The 15487-nt window shown below is 31.6% G+C and overlaps 1 protein-coding gene across 4 annotated transcripts in view; it reads left to right on the forward strand.

Moving 5' to 3' along the window:
* Nucleotides 1–15487, forward strand: part of LOC143080114 (uncharacterized) — a 45360-nt gene continuing 29873 nt past the window's right edge. The window contains exons 1-2 of one of the 4 annotated variants that reach the window (XM_076255800.1): nt 1–137; nt 4388–4516. Coding sequence is in view for 1 of the 4 variants with exons in the window: in XM_076255798.1 (XP_076111913.1) it covers nt 14837–14896 (60 nt within the window). In the remaining 3 variants the exon portion in view is untranslated. Of the gene's footprint in view, nt 138–4291; nt 4517–14649; nt 14897–15487 lie in introns of those variants that run through there. The other 3 variants (XM_076255802.1, XM_076255801.1, XM_076255798.1) reach the window with 3 other exon arrangements.

Here is a 15487-nt window from a genome sequence, read left to right on the forward strand (position 1 = left end):
TCATTCATGAGTATCATTGTATATATGTGTCAGACAGGTAGCCATTTACCTATGTATAAACATATATTTTATTTGTAAGGTGAGAAATAACTTTCTAAGGTTGTCATCAATTGAGGAAACATGTGCTCGAAAAATATGTAAGTAATTTTTATGTATGTTCAATTATATGTAGCTATTTATCATATTTCAGAGTGTTTATATTTTAGCAAAGATTGACACTTGAACATATTTTTTTTTAATTTCATTTTTTACTGTTAAATGTTTTGTTTTTTATATGAATGATGATGTAGATTCTATTTATAAGATAAAACGGTAAATTTGGAACAAAAGATCATGGTTTTCGTTTCCAAGGATATCGTCAGATCTTCAAACGATACAACAACTCTGTTCTAGAAATATTATATCTTACAAGAATGCAAAATATACCATAGTCTTTTCAAATGGGACGCGATTGCACCCCTCTGATTACGACCTTTCACATAATTGGGCAAAATTATGTACATGTACAGTATGCATGTTTGGTATATTTTTCGTTCTATTTAAAAATGAAGAAAATGCCAGCAGTGCAACGGAGAACGACGAGGGGAAGATAAACTAAGAAAAATCAAAAAAGGAAACGACAGGTTTCAGTCTACATACATATATACTACAAACAAATAAAGATTGAGGAAATTGAACCAAACCGGGCCAAAAACTACGATGCTCTCTTGTGTTGAGCTAGGTTAAACAGTGCAAAATGAAGATCCAGTCATTCTGTATCTGCTGACCTTTGTACTCTAGCATTATCTAATAAAGTAAATGATAGAACTAATAAGGATTACAGTGGCGGATCCAGGGGTCCGGGAGATGGAACCACCTATTTTTGGACGATCCATGCATTTGAATTGGGACATCTGGTTTGAACCCCACCCCTCTTTTTTGAAATGGCTGGATCCGCCCCTGGGTTAGATCGCTGTGTTGAACGTTCGCAACAGGCTATTGAAAATCCTTTGTCGACTAGTTTTCAGTTAATATGACATACAGCTAATTTATTGATCAGAAGAATATGACAAATAAAAAACCGTATATGATGTATTCAAATTTTTCAAAGATTCCAGACGATATATATGTATAGGTGTATTGAAATGCCCTTTCATGCGAAATAAATCACATTAAATAATATTTATTCAATTAAATGCATGCACGTTTAATATTTATGTATGTGCATATTAAGCAATTAAATTCCAGTTTTTTAGAGTCTGAATGCAATTTTTAGGTTTATGTATTTTCTTACTTCATAAATCATTCTATTTTCCTTTAAATGACACATATACCGTATATGATCAGTAATTTATGAATTGTCATTTTTCATATATACAAGGATTTGCATAGTTAGACTATAGTACAAATTCTTGATATGTGAAAATAGAATAATTTATCACAGTTAAAATATTAGCCTGGCATGCTGGTCTAACCTCCTCTAAGTGTCAGCACTCTACTGTCTACCAGTACACCAGAGCTGATATAAGACATCCAATCGTAGTACTAATTTATCGTAGGTGCGTTCGGAACATATATACCTTAACTTAAGTAGTTTCAATTAATGCATATAGGCCTAGGATCCCAGGCTATCAAAATATAAGAAGGAACATCTTAGCGGTGTTTTCAATGAATAATTGAAATAAGTTGTAAATTGAAATAAGGATAAACCAAAACATTTCACCGCAGTGTGAGAACGGCACAAAACGACTGTAAACTATTGTAAAATTTGATCTTTTCTAATCCCCTAATTCCTTTTTATACCTTTATTTCCCATTAATCACGCCTCCGTGTTTTTGGGTAATCGAACTGACGATTTAATCCCATTGATCGGAAAATTGTGGGAATGTATTTAGGTATTAAATCGCTTACCAAGCGTTTACCAATATGTAATTGTCTACAATTTCGGCTATTAAGTTTGTTTTATGAATGAAAAAGAATGTCCCGTCTTATTGCATGTGACATACGAATGTAAGTAATAACGAATATTGTATCTTTGGTATTTTGTACTTGTACATGAGCACCAGACAAAGATAATTAATGCAGATACTGTGTGCATGGTGATTTATAAACCAATCCGTAAAGGATATTTACTATTCTGTCTGGCCTATTTGCTTAATATGCTCTGTATGAAGCTTTGACCTTGAACTTACCGTATTAAGAACAAAACCAAAAATTTAACAGCTTAAGCTATGGTATGTAATAAGCTTTCAGAAAAGCATATAATATGTAACAGTGGAAGTCTATTTTGTTAAAAATAATGACAAATGCAGAATGATACTTAATTATTATGTAGCATGCAAATTCAAACTATAACCCATGATTTCAAACACATTATTAAAAATATTAACAATCCACTAGGATAGGGCAGTGAAGTTGTTCATACTATATAAAATCCTAGGTATATATAGGGTTGTTACTTTTCCTGCCGATGATGGTGAGTTTGAACCTTCGACGAGGTGTGGTCAATTTCGTGGTTAATTGCCACTTTTCCTGCCGATAGTCGGTAGTTGGCACCGGAAACTCTGGCTTCTTTCACCTGGTATAACTGTTCGAAAAGAAAAGGTCAAGTGTGCCGAAAGTTGCGTTTTAAACACCAACGATCTATGAATAAATCTTCAAGACAAAATTAACTTTAGTAATAGTGATCGAATGCTTTTGAACCACAGTTCAGGGACTTTTGTTCGTGAATCAATGCAAGTGTTCAAAAACATTTACTATGCAATACTCTTCTATCAGAGATTGAATATCTCTTAATGTTCACATAATGAAAGTCTGGTACAATCCTAACATTTACTTTGTTATCCGAATGTGATAGTTTTATGAGAAAATTCACCGAAATGACCCCCCCCCCTCCCCCTCGTAATAAATCTCTCCTACGTGCAAGATTACTGTTGCCATTAGTCTTTAGGATGAGGGCGACAATATATGTTTTATGAATTATTCAGTTTAAATTTTGAGTCTTTTATAAAATCATTGTTCATCACTTTTGAAACGTTGGGTCTGTCCTCCAAAGTAGACATTATTTAAGAGACTTATTAATTCACTGTTGAAATAAACACATTAAAACTAAAATATGACAATCTTTATTTCCCTAAAGTATGTTCCTTTCTCGAATAAATTCTGACCGCTCTATTTATCAAACATAAAAGTGAAAAATATGACCGTTAGCATGAATATAAAGTTAAGTGACAATTCATGATATTCCTGTCACATTTACAAATTCTTTTCATAAACAAAACAGAAAATTTTACTTTGCATTTCATACATGGACATTTGTTTTCAATCCCGAATCATTGCTGTACCGAAAATAAGACATATGTTATATGAGCATCATCAAAAGAGGCAAAACTACAATATTGATACGAAAATGCAAAAAAATAAAATAAAAAATCCTACACAGCCTCATCTGGTAATAATTCATGATGAGGTCTACCGATGGTCCATATTTGGTCTTGATAACTCCAATAGAAACGAGGGGAGGCCATGTCAAACAAATGCTGGATGAAAAAAAAAAAAAAAAAAAAAAAAAAAAAAAAAAAAAAAAGGAGAAAAACAATAAGGTCTTTCCTCGCGGAGAGGAAAGACCTTAAAGAGGAAGAATGAATGAAAAAACGGAAGGAAGATCAGTACCCCCTTTTATAGTCGACATATATCTATAATAACTCATTATTTCCCACAAAAAGCTTCTACTTTTCAAATTCTCCAAACTTGATTTTAAGTACAAGCATTTCTTATATAGAAGACATTTCTTATATAGAAGACATATATGTAACAGTGTATTTAAACACAAATTCTATGGATTCGAAAGGGTTGCATGACTATCATTCTAAGTCGATTGAATGCCTGTTTTGGAGTATTTATGTTATAAAATGGAGGGTTTCAGGAGTGAGGTCAATACCTCGTAAGGGAAATTCGTTAGTCGCTAGAGTTGGCAAGTAAGTTTAGTAACACGAGTAAATAACAATTGCTTTTAATTGTAGTTAATGACATTTTCACAAATATGTTTTCTAAAGGTATTTTTTTCTTTCTGCTCAATGGATTGTTGCCTCCAGGAGACTTCACATTATTCAAACCTCCGTGACATGATCGTTTTAAAAATATTTTCACACTTGTCAACAAGTCATCTTCTTGTTTCACGAAGCGTATTTAAATACTGATGAACCAAGTTTACCTCGCGGGTAAACTGCCGGACTCACTACATTAGGTCTAAAAAAATATAATTGCCTTATCAGATGTAATGAAATAAAACCATCACTTCGGTGATGGTCTTAACGGTTCAATGAAAGCTTTGTCATACGAGCTTCAACGAGATCTGTTATAGTTTAAATCTTTTAATTTCGGTATTTTATTTTGTATTTTTGACCAGATCAGTGTACATATCGACAACGTTGTGATGATGGAATAAATAAACAAGGAGAAACTAAGTCAAACCTGCACAATATTTGGACGAACGGATTAACTTTCATGATTAATTAGAAAGGATAATACACATTTGGTAAGTTGATTTTATTTTATTATTTATTTTTCAAACAAGATCTTAATCCAAAACCATGCAAAGTGGAAAATGTTCATTTTTTCATTCGTTCATTGATTCATTCATTTATTTCAAATTAAATGCCCTAATTAGATACCTGTGTAAGATTTAATTTGTAGTCTGTTTATTTCTTCTCCTTATTTTTTTTAAACCCTTATCTTTGACCTTCGATGTACGACATTGTTAAATGAATTTATTTAAAGAATAAATGATTGATTATCTGAATATAAATGATTAGTAAAGCAAAATTTTCTTATTGTCTGCCTTTTTGAAATTTAATCGTAAGCAATTCGTGAGAAATTAGATGTCTTGTAAAGTTCACATTTAAGTTCGGTTATCTGAACACTTGCATTTGGGATTATAGCTATCTGGTGTCATTATGCTAGAGTTTATTTAGTGCACGCAGGTTATCGACAAATGGCATGATGGTGAATAAAAGATACAAAATCTGATTAGAAATATCGTATTAAAATCAAAATGCATGCCAGTACAAAATGTATACTAAAGGTATATGTATGATTGTACTTTTAGATCTGCATATGGATATTGTTTTCATTTCTTCAAAAACTCATCGCAAGAAATAAATTTGCACCACATACATAAAACGTGATATTAATTTATGTTTTACAAATAAAACCAATCATGATTCTTACATTCCATAGTTTTATGTACAGATGAGGGGGAAATTTGCTGGAATAGTTCCATATGTATTACATTTAAAATCTGCATAACCAGAGACATTTGATATAGTTATATATCTCTGGCTTAACACAACGGAACATTAAAAGATAAGATATCATATTATTGAATTATGTAATCTACCAACAGAAAAATGAGCATCCGTGTGCATATTTCGTATTTATGTTTTGTTTACACACTCAAATTCCAAGTGAAATATTTGTTAAAAGTTGACAGGTATTTTAAGATGTCTACCTGTGGCGTTAATTTGTTGTATTATGATTGAAAGGAATGTAAGATACAGGTGATATATCAATAGACAAAGTACATTAACTTAGGGTGGTCCACCATTTTCATTTAAATATTCACACAAAATTAATTTTAACTTAGGAATTTTTATTGTCCTTGGGGATGTTTAGCAACAAAAACTTCTTTATAATTGAGATATCTTTTATTAAGAGACACGTCTTTAAGAAAATTGTGGTCACTTTTTTTTATTTCTCTCCTATCTCGTTCGATTGTACATGTTTTCCCGCAAAAACTTGCAAAAAGTCTGGTGCCACAACATTTCAACATCCATGGATAATTAACCATACAACTTTATTAAGAATGCACTCTTAAGAAGCACTTAAAGAATATCTATTGATACATTCTACCTTCATGCATAAGTTTTACCCAACCTCAAGAAATGCTCAACTATAATGGAATCCGATAGGAATATTGAATATGTATGAACGAAAATAACCCTTAGTGACTTGTGTTCTTTTTCCCTTGTTGAACGTTTATGTATCAGTAGTGTCATATCGGGGCCTTTTATAGCTGACTATGCGGTATGGGCTTTGCTCATTGTCGAAGGCCGTACGGTGACCTATAGTTGTTAATGTCTGTGTCATTTTGGTCTCTTGTGGATAGTTGTCTCATTGGCAATCATACCACATCTTCTTTTTTTTATATAATTAATGGTATATTTGGTGTATTTTGTCTATGTTTTGTTACCTCTTGTTTCAAATGCATGTGTGACAGTGATTTTGGACAGTATTTATATTAAATATTCAGACATTTTGAAATTCATAATTAAAGAAAGAGATTATCTTTTTAGAAATAAAATAAATGTCTCCACTTTTTGGGCAAGAGTACATGTATATATAATAGGCGTCTGTATTTTAACAGTCTGGGCAAATGAGGACAGATATATTTTGATCACAGTACAATTAAAGTAAATTAAAGGATCTCGATTCAAGACCTCAAATAACAAGCCTGTGAGTATTTTGTTTCTTATGTTTAAAGATGGTCACATTTTGACACCGAAATGGCTTTATTGTTTTGAGATGGTCACATTTTGACACCGAAATGGCTTTATTGTTTTGAGATGGTCACATATTGACATCGAAATGGCTTTGTTGTTTTGTCTTGTTGTGGCGTTACTGCCTTGTCGACGTTTCAACACACATTGCATTTCTTGATATACTTCCTCCATTTAGCACTCCTTTCGACGATATTTGAAAACAAACAATATGCCCGATGCTTTGCTTAGCTGTAACTGCTATTTAAAAAGTCATTTCTCTCTTTTAAAAACTAAAACCCAATAAATGGCCTACTTCTTTTGTTGAAAAAAGCAGACCATTTCCATACAAGTGTTCGTCTTGATTTCGGGTAATTTGGAAGATTGAATTACAGTTTGGTTGTTTCTTTAACATCTTTAATAACAGACCTTAGTGAATAGGCGGTACAAAATGAGTATTAAAGTAATAAACAGTCATTTCAAACTGCAATTTCATCAAAGATTGATTTAAGTTAATTGGACATTTAAATGCTAAATCAAAATGTACTGATTGAACGGAAATTGTCCTGAAAAAAAGAAAATAGAAGCAATGCATACAAATAGTAATTCCTGTATAATAAAACGCCATTTTTCGAATTTTTCGAAGGATTGAATACTGTAAACCAACTTATTTTCGCGAGCGATTTATTTTCGCGACTTTCGCGAGTAGAAAAATAACGCGAATTTTAATCGTCGCGAATATGTAATACTTGGATCATTCCTTATTGAACTTTAGAAAATCGCAAAATTAAATAGCCGCGAAATGGTATAAAAAGGGTAAAACGCGAAATTAAGTATCCGCGAAAATAAGTTGGTTTACAGTATACTTTACTCAATCTAGTTTTCAAATGCGATTTGTGAGTTAAGTATTGTCGGATACCAAATCGTCTATAAGCTTTTGATATCGGTTTTCCTCATTGTCGACATTCGTATACGATGAGCTATCGTTGTTAACTTAGTTTTACTTGTATCATCAGTTTGGTCTCTGTTGAAAGGGTTTTTCTCATTGACATTCATACCACATCTTTTTAAAGTCGTTCTAAACAAACAAAAAACAACTGTGATTGTTTTTCAAAATGATGACAAAATCAGCTTAAATTATATTTTTCTCCAAACTTTGTAAACATTTTTATATTGTTCTTTACAAATAAAATTATGTAATAAATACATGTACGTAATGGTTTCCAATATTAATGTCAGGGTTATCAGGGCCACCACTCTTAGACAGCCCTTCGAATTTAATAATGAACTAGATTATATATAAAGTTCCTTTTTTGACCATATAAACAAAAAGTCATGTTCATTTTGGCCTTTTAGCAAAATTCCACAAAATCAACTGAAGTTAATTAAAATTAAATTAACAGGTGCGGATACGTGTCCCATTTTAGTGGCATGACGATGTTTTCTCTCTCAGAATAGTCTGGGACATGCGATCAATAGATAAAAAAAATAGCTGATGGTCATTACGTGTCCATTTAAACAAGTACCTGTAATAATCATCTAATTTGCTGACAGATTATGACGTATTTATCTTTGATCTTAACAGGTGTAAATCTTCTGATTTTAGTGATTACCAACATTTCACTTAATAGGATTTCAAGATTAGGAATATTATTGCAATTCAGTAAATAATAAAGCTTTCGTCACGTGACACAAAGTTATTAAAATAGTATGACATAATATTTAATTCTGCATTACTTTGATCTTTTATGAATTTACTTCCTTAAGTTGAAAATCAATTATCTTCGATTGGTATTTTAATTGATTTTTGGTTGCCGAGCTTTTAATTCAATAACTCTTAAGCATAATTTAAAACATATTATATTCAGTAAACAGTACAGCAAGTATCACTGTACTTCGTTCTTCGCATTGTAAAAATCCGAAAGTTAGTAAAACATGCTAAGATTTGAAAATAAAATAATCTTAATGTAACATCTCATATAGTTTACATAACTGAATGTGTTATTCTACGCTGAATATAATTACTCAAAATTTGACTGTTTCCGAATTTTTTTCATTAAAGGATGTTTTTCACCAATACGAATTCATCTGTACAAAATGTATGGTACTGTCTGACGAAACTTTTTTTGACAGATGTACATCTAATAATAAGAACTTATTATGTCCAGGTATGTTAATTTTTCAAGGATAACTCGCAATCCGACAACATTGAAGTTAGACAATTGGTAACATCCTTGAAAATATGCCATAATGTTGAAATAATTTATAGTTGGAGCATATTTCCTTGGATAATAGCTTGGAAGACCTATTGAAAAGCCCATGTCTAAACTTAGATCGAGCTTTTCAAACAAATAAAATTTGGACATGAAGTAACGTCTGCCAGTTTATTTGCTTTTCCAATTCAATTCTGGATCTCCCTGAAACGCTTACTAAATAAAAGATCACCTATTCAGGTGACCAAGCAAGACATGTCCCTAGGTTTCAGTTGACCATGCACGACATGTGCCAGATTCACTTAAGTTTCAGCTGACCATGCACGACATGTGCCAGATTCACTTAAGTTTTAGGTGACCATTCAAGCCATGTGCCAGATTCACTTAGGTTTCAGTTGTGCTCAGTGGAAATGTTGATATCAACATTTCTGAATAGACTAATTTATAAATTCCACGAAATCAACTGAAGTTAATTTAAATTGAATCGACAGGTGCGAGTGCTTGTCCTATGTTAGTGGCCAGTAGTATTTATAAATAACAAAGAAGTAATCATTTGGAACATGCACGCCAATATTATTATATTAAGGTGACTTTGGCATCATGTGCTTATCGAAAAACGTTTAGTCATGCATTGGATATTTTTTTGTCTGTACCCAATACATGTATGTACTAGAGAGAAAAAAACCGTCTTGGTTAAATTTCTTAACGTTAAAGCTGTGGTTTCGTCAATGGAGGTTTGTTGCTGAAATTTGTTCTGGACTTATTAACGATCGTACAAATCATGGCGGCCTATCAGGAACGATGTTAACGTTTGAATTAAACAATGAAAATAATTCAGTTCGAAAGCCCATATAAATATGTATATATTTACATATAAATATATTAATAGTTACGAATATCTCTTTAAAAAGAAGTTATACTATAGTACGCTTTTATCTCATTTGACAATTTCGAATTAGTAAGAAATATATATCCTTGGAGCCCAATTGATCTCGAATTTGTCTAAATGTTTGTGTATCCTAGAGTGGACTTACATTCCACGATACCAAGGTCATTCAGGACTTACCATTTATAACTCTCACTTTGACAGACATAATCTGGACACCTCAAGCGTTATAAACTGATAAACAACTTAACAATTTTATAACAACTTCGAGTCCGATCAGTTATCAAATACAAACACGTTGAAATGTAATCGTAAAGTAGATATGATTGTTCCCATGTGTCATTAGATTTTTTTCCCTGGGGTTACACTCAAATGTAAATAGTTGAATGAGGGACATTTTGACAATTTTGATAATTACGACGACTTAGTGCTAATCTATTTCATGTTGACGATGTTTTATGTCCGTATGAAATTTCGCCCACTCACTTATACAATTGCTTTTGGATAGTGGCATACGAGCGGAAAGGTTCTTTATTGTTCGTATGTCCTTCATAAACAAAGGGGGGAATCCTTCATTATCAAAGCATGTGTTCATTCTATGTTCTCATCATTTCAGCTACTTGTTAATTCTGTACGTAATTTTATACATGTGGACTAAAAGAATTCAAATCTGTAAATATGGTCTAGTAGCATGTACAATTGCTGTTGGATAGGGGGAATATGAGCGGAATGTTCTTTATTGTGTGTATGCCCTTCACAGACAAAGGGGACAATGCTAAATCAAGGCATGTCTTCAGTACATTCATGTATTCATCGTCTTAGCTGCTTTTAAATCCTGTACGTAATTGTATACATGTAGGTTAAAAGAATTCTAATTTGTGAATATGGTCTAGTAACATGTACAATTGCTATTTGATAGTTGATATATAAGCGGAGATGTTCTTCATTGTTTGTATGCCCTTCATAGACAAAGGGGGACAATGCTAAATCAAGGCATGTATCTAGAACAATCATGTACTCATCGTTTCGACCACTTGTTAATACGTAATTTTAACCATGTAAATTTAAATAATTCTTATTTGCTTTAATATCCCTGCGATCTGAAGCACAAGAACATCGTTTCCTTTGTCTATGTGCGCAGTGTAGATAAATGTACTTGTATTGACTTGACTCGAACACCTTAATTGCATTTTCTCATTTCAAGGTCCTCCCAAGTTTGAAATTGGAGAACTGCCATACATGCTGTATAAAATGCAGAATTACGTATTCATTTGTCAAATAAAAGATGATCTGAATTAAGATCTTATGCAATCCGGCATCTCTGTTGACATAATATGCAAAAACATTTTATTTACCTTGTCTCTTATGACCTTCATTCATTAACAAAATAACTTTTAAAGAACTATAATGAGTATTTTATTCAATTTTGCATTTAGCAAAAGAGCTTTCATTACAAGTGGTTCCGATCTATTATACGTAATGTCTAGTTCAAAAATATTTGTGCTTCAATTTTGATTTTACATTCAGTAATTTACAACATCTGTCCATAAATTTACTTTTATTAAGTGGCCAAATGCTAGTGTATTTATTTTCATTTACACGGTTTCGATGGGAATGAATTGGCCTCAACTTGTTTGAACTGAAATTAAATTTCTTGTGTACACTCTCTCGATATTGACTAGAAGTTCAAGGAGTTGTTGTATTTGACTAGTGGTTAAATTCATCTTCTATCTTCAATGGTATCCGTTTCTGGAAATGAAATATAAACAACCTTATCATGTGTATTGCATGATATAAACATTTTATTCGTTCATGACAAAGTCTCATATATACAGAAAAATAATTTGTAAGCCGGGCATCTAGGCTAAGCTAAATATTATATGTTATTAAGATCATGATATTATTCTTTTTCAGCTTACACATACTATTTTAAAATAATTTTCTTGTTGTAATTTTATTATTGAGACTGTGGTTTAGAAAAATAATCTGCTAGTACTTGGGTAGTAGTACCTCCATATAGTAGTCAAATACAAATAACCACGTTGATTTTTATTGTTTGAACGTTTCCTAATCTCAGATTATACTAAATTTTCTAATTTGTATCGCTTAATCATAAGCACTACATTTCATTGACATTTGTTTCCAACGTCATTAAATGTGTTTGGTCCTAAACGCCTCTCTTGCCCTTGATATATATATTTTTTCCAACGACTTTTATATTAAGAATTCACGCAACGGTTCATTACTTCTGTTGGTATCTTTCTCTGGCATAAAGTCTAAGCTTTGTCCTTCTTTCGCATAAACATCAAAATATTATTTTACAAGGAAAAAAAGATATACTGTTGTAAATTATGATACATTTATATGTTTTTTTAATTTTTGCTGATATTTATCATTTAACGTAAATGCCCTATTGTATTTAAAAAATTTACAATTATATCCTACATGTTGAGTAATTTCTACTTTATTACACCATTGGTACTATGGTACTGATATAATATTGTTGTCACCGATCTTGTCCTTGAATTAACATGTTAAGTTTCCTCCTTAATACCCACCTTATATTCATTTGAGTATTGTGACACGTCGTATATACGAATAATTGATGTTTTATTTATGGTTACGACAGCTATAATTTGTCAATAGTAATGTCAACACAATCCAGTATACAACAGCTGGTAGCAACAACAACGTACATATAAAGTTATAATGGATGTCATCAGGTGCTATAATTAGATTTCTAAAATTCCCCCAAGTTTTTCTGTACGATCTTGATACATTTCTTATACTCTATTTTTAGGTCAAGTGCGGATTAAGTGTATATACTAATCCTACGTAGCCTTACTTTACATGTATACATTTTCTTTTAATATTTTCATTTATGCATTTTAAAATATGCATGCAAGCATGTGTTGAATATCCTTTTATGGCACAACAACCCAACAACACAAACGTGAGGTCAACTTGCAGTCTTCAAAGTAGACAGGTGTCTCTTTACAATATATACAATGTAAAGCTTTTGATCGCCTTAGTCTAAAATAAAAGCGAAAACATTAACTAAGATTATAATCAGATTTGTTGCACTAAGTATGCACAAGGAGGTTATATAATATAACATCCTTGGTATGCATTAATAAAGATTAATTTGCAGAAAAAATCCCTTCAATCCTGGCATAGAGGGATACACAGTCATTTACTCAATTTTCGATATGGTCATGCAAACTTTGATCGACAGTGCTAAGTTACATTTGATATTGTTTTAAATGCTCCGCATATTATTTCATTTATTTATAATAAATAGATACATACATAGTGCTTCGATAGTTGTGTCATCTAAATGAATGGCTGTGTCTTGGATGTATGACGTTTTGTTTGAAATTTAAAAGTTCAAAGTTAAAAAAATGTTAACTTCCATAAAGACACACATATAAAAAAAATACTTTGGAATATGTACACTATGAACTTTATTTACTATATTAGGTTAATATCATCAATATCTCTTCTATATACAAGTTCTTTTAAAAATGGTGGAAGACTTTTTTTAAAAGAGTTATGCCCCTTGGAAATATCAGATAAATGCAATGCTTTGGGACACTGGAACTCTGTTCTTTTATTTGTTATTGATGTAATTGGATATCCGAAACATTGTAAATGTTTTATGGCAATAAATAGAATAATATCATGCATTTGTGATATAATAGGAGAAATTCGTGAATTATTTAAAAGCTATCATTTTACCGTTTTCATATTATAGTTGTGAACATTTAAATTTAGATATATGCCATAGAGCTTACGCCCTCGGGAGAAATTATATATATAATACGCATAAAATTAGTGCGAATTACTTTTGTATTTCAATGGTTATGATTTAACTTTTTGTAACAGTTTATTTTATGGTGTTCTGGTGAGAAGTCAAAGGGTGTGATGTTGACTTGAGACCTAAAAAATGTTTACCGTGGAAATTATAAGTCAAAGAGATGGTGTGATTTACATTTAGTTGTTCATTGGATTTATGGCCTAATGTAATTTCTTGTAATGTCAACTGCCTTCAAATCAAAATTTACACATTATTGTATGCTACTTCATAATGTAAATGAATAAGAGTCATAGCAATACTCAGAGATCTACCACCTTAATGCTGTTATTTGTTCACCGTTGGTACCATATCTCCTAGTTCATACCAAACTGATGTCGAGGTTTAACTTCTAGATCGTTTCGATATTTGACAATTAGACATGTTATTTTTGTGAACTACTCAGTTTTACAGATCCTTTATCAAGTAGTAATACTATAATACAATGTACACAGGTTTTACTTCCAATCGATTCTAAGAAGCCTTGGTTCACGGATTCGGTACCAAAAAAAAACGGGGTTACCTGTGACTTTAAATGAGTGTTTGCTTCCTCCTTTTCCCCGCTTAGTACAAAGATGCTAGATATACACAACTAGTTCATATACGTTTTCCCGATATACAGTATCAATTTCTTTTTAAGTGTTTCAAACTTTTATGTTATTTATTAAAGTTTAATATGAAAATTATTTGCCAGAAGTCTCCCAGTATACATTTTTGTAAAGCCATTAGTTCTGACATATTGCATTAACAATTTTTTGATTGAATTACGCCATGTATGTTGTTTGATATCTTTGTAACAAATTGAAAAATCAAATACTCTATTCGCAATTAAACGCTGGCCAAGATTTTGTCTCAATATTTTTATCTGCACGTGATCAAAAATATGTTCACCTGAATTTTGAGGTAAACTATTGACAAAACTATTAGCCGTGTAACACAAGTATTTGATTTCTAAAAAAAACCTCAGGTAAAAGTACTTGAAATGTAAATAAAGTACACGTTTCTCTTACAATGTCTTTCCGGTATTACCTTTAAAATGGAACTTATCTTCAGATAAGAGTTGCGTCGCTCAATTTCGTTCAAGGTTGGAATATTCCGAAGTCCATAATTCTATGGAACGATTGGTTCTTTGGCCGTACCATCATGGACAAGGATGATAATATCATCAACGAAGTTATTAAATGATTTTATGCCTTAGAGGTTTAATCGTTTTCATCAATCTGTTGCAAATGGGACTGATCATGTGACTGATGTCGTCTGCTTTATGCACGCGAGCTTATTGTCATAATATTCAATAGAAAATGATATTAAAGTAGCTGGAACGTAGTGACACTGACCGTTTGTTGTCAGCTTCATCAATAACTTCAAAATGAGGAGGGATATCTGCTTTGGGGCTAAGACAAAAAAAGCTGAAAATAATTCAACCAAGGTTTGTGCTTATTTTCATTTTCAATTCCAAAATTTTCTCAAATTGTCGTTTTTTTCTTCTTCTTAATACTAGTAATCCTCTATAGTAATTGTCAATTTATATATACGAGAAGAAAATTACAACTGTTGTATGTATACCTTTCGACAGCTGGTTAGCTTTCATTTAGTATATAATAAAGTATTACATGGGAACGATTTTCTGTCATATTTCATTTATTTATAAAGCTTTCATATACTTCAAATTTCTCTTCCATTTAAAAAGTTGGTCAGTTATTCGACTTTCGGTGAGCAATTATACTAAAACAACGTCTTTCCATGTCTCGTCGATCATATCAGTTTAAAAGATTTCAAAATCTTTTAAATATTCATCTTTTGTATTTGAAACCTAAGTCTATCTACAGTCAAGATCACCCGTGTACGAGACGAGTGCAACTGTCTGGGTATGGTAACTTTGTTATGCATGACCTTCGTTCATCTTTCTGTATCTCAAGTTGAACTTGGTAATAGAGAGATAATTTAAAATTTGACCTATTATAATATGTGATCTTGATAAATACGACTGGCCAATGGTTTGTCTTAATGATAATTTTTT

The sequence above is a fragment of the Mytilus galloprovincialis genome, chromosome 6 (assembly GCF_965363235.1).
Source record: "Mytilus galloprovincialis chromosome 6, xbMytGall1.hap1.1, whole genome shotgun sequence".
NCBI classification, from domain to species: Eukaryota; Metazoa; Mollusca; class Bivalvia; order Mytilida; family Mytilidae; genus Mytilus; species Mytilus galloprovincialis.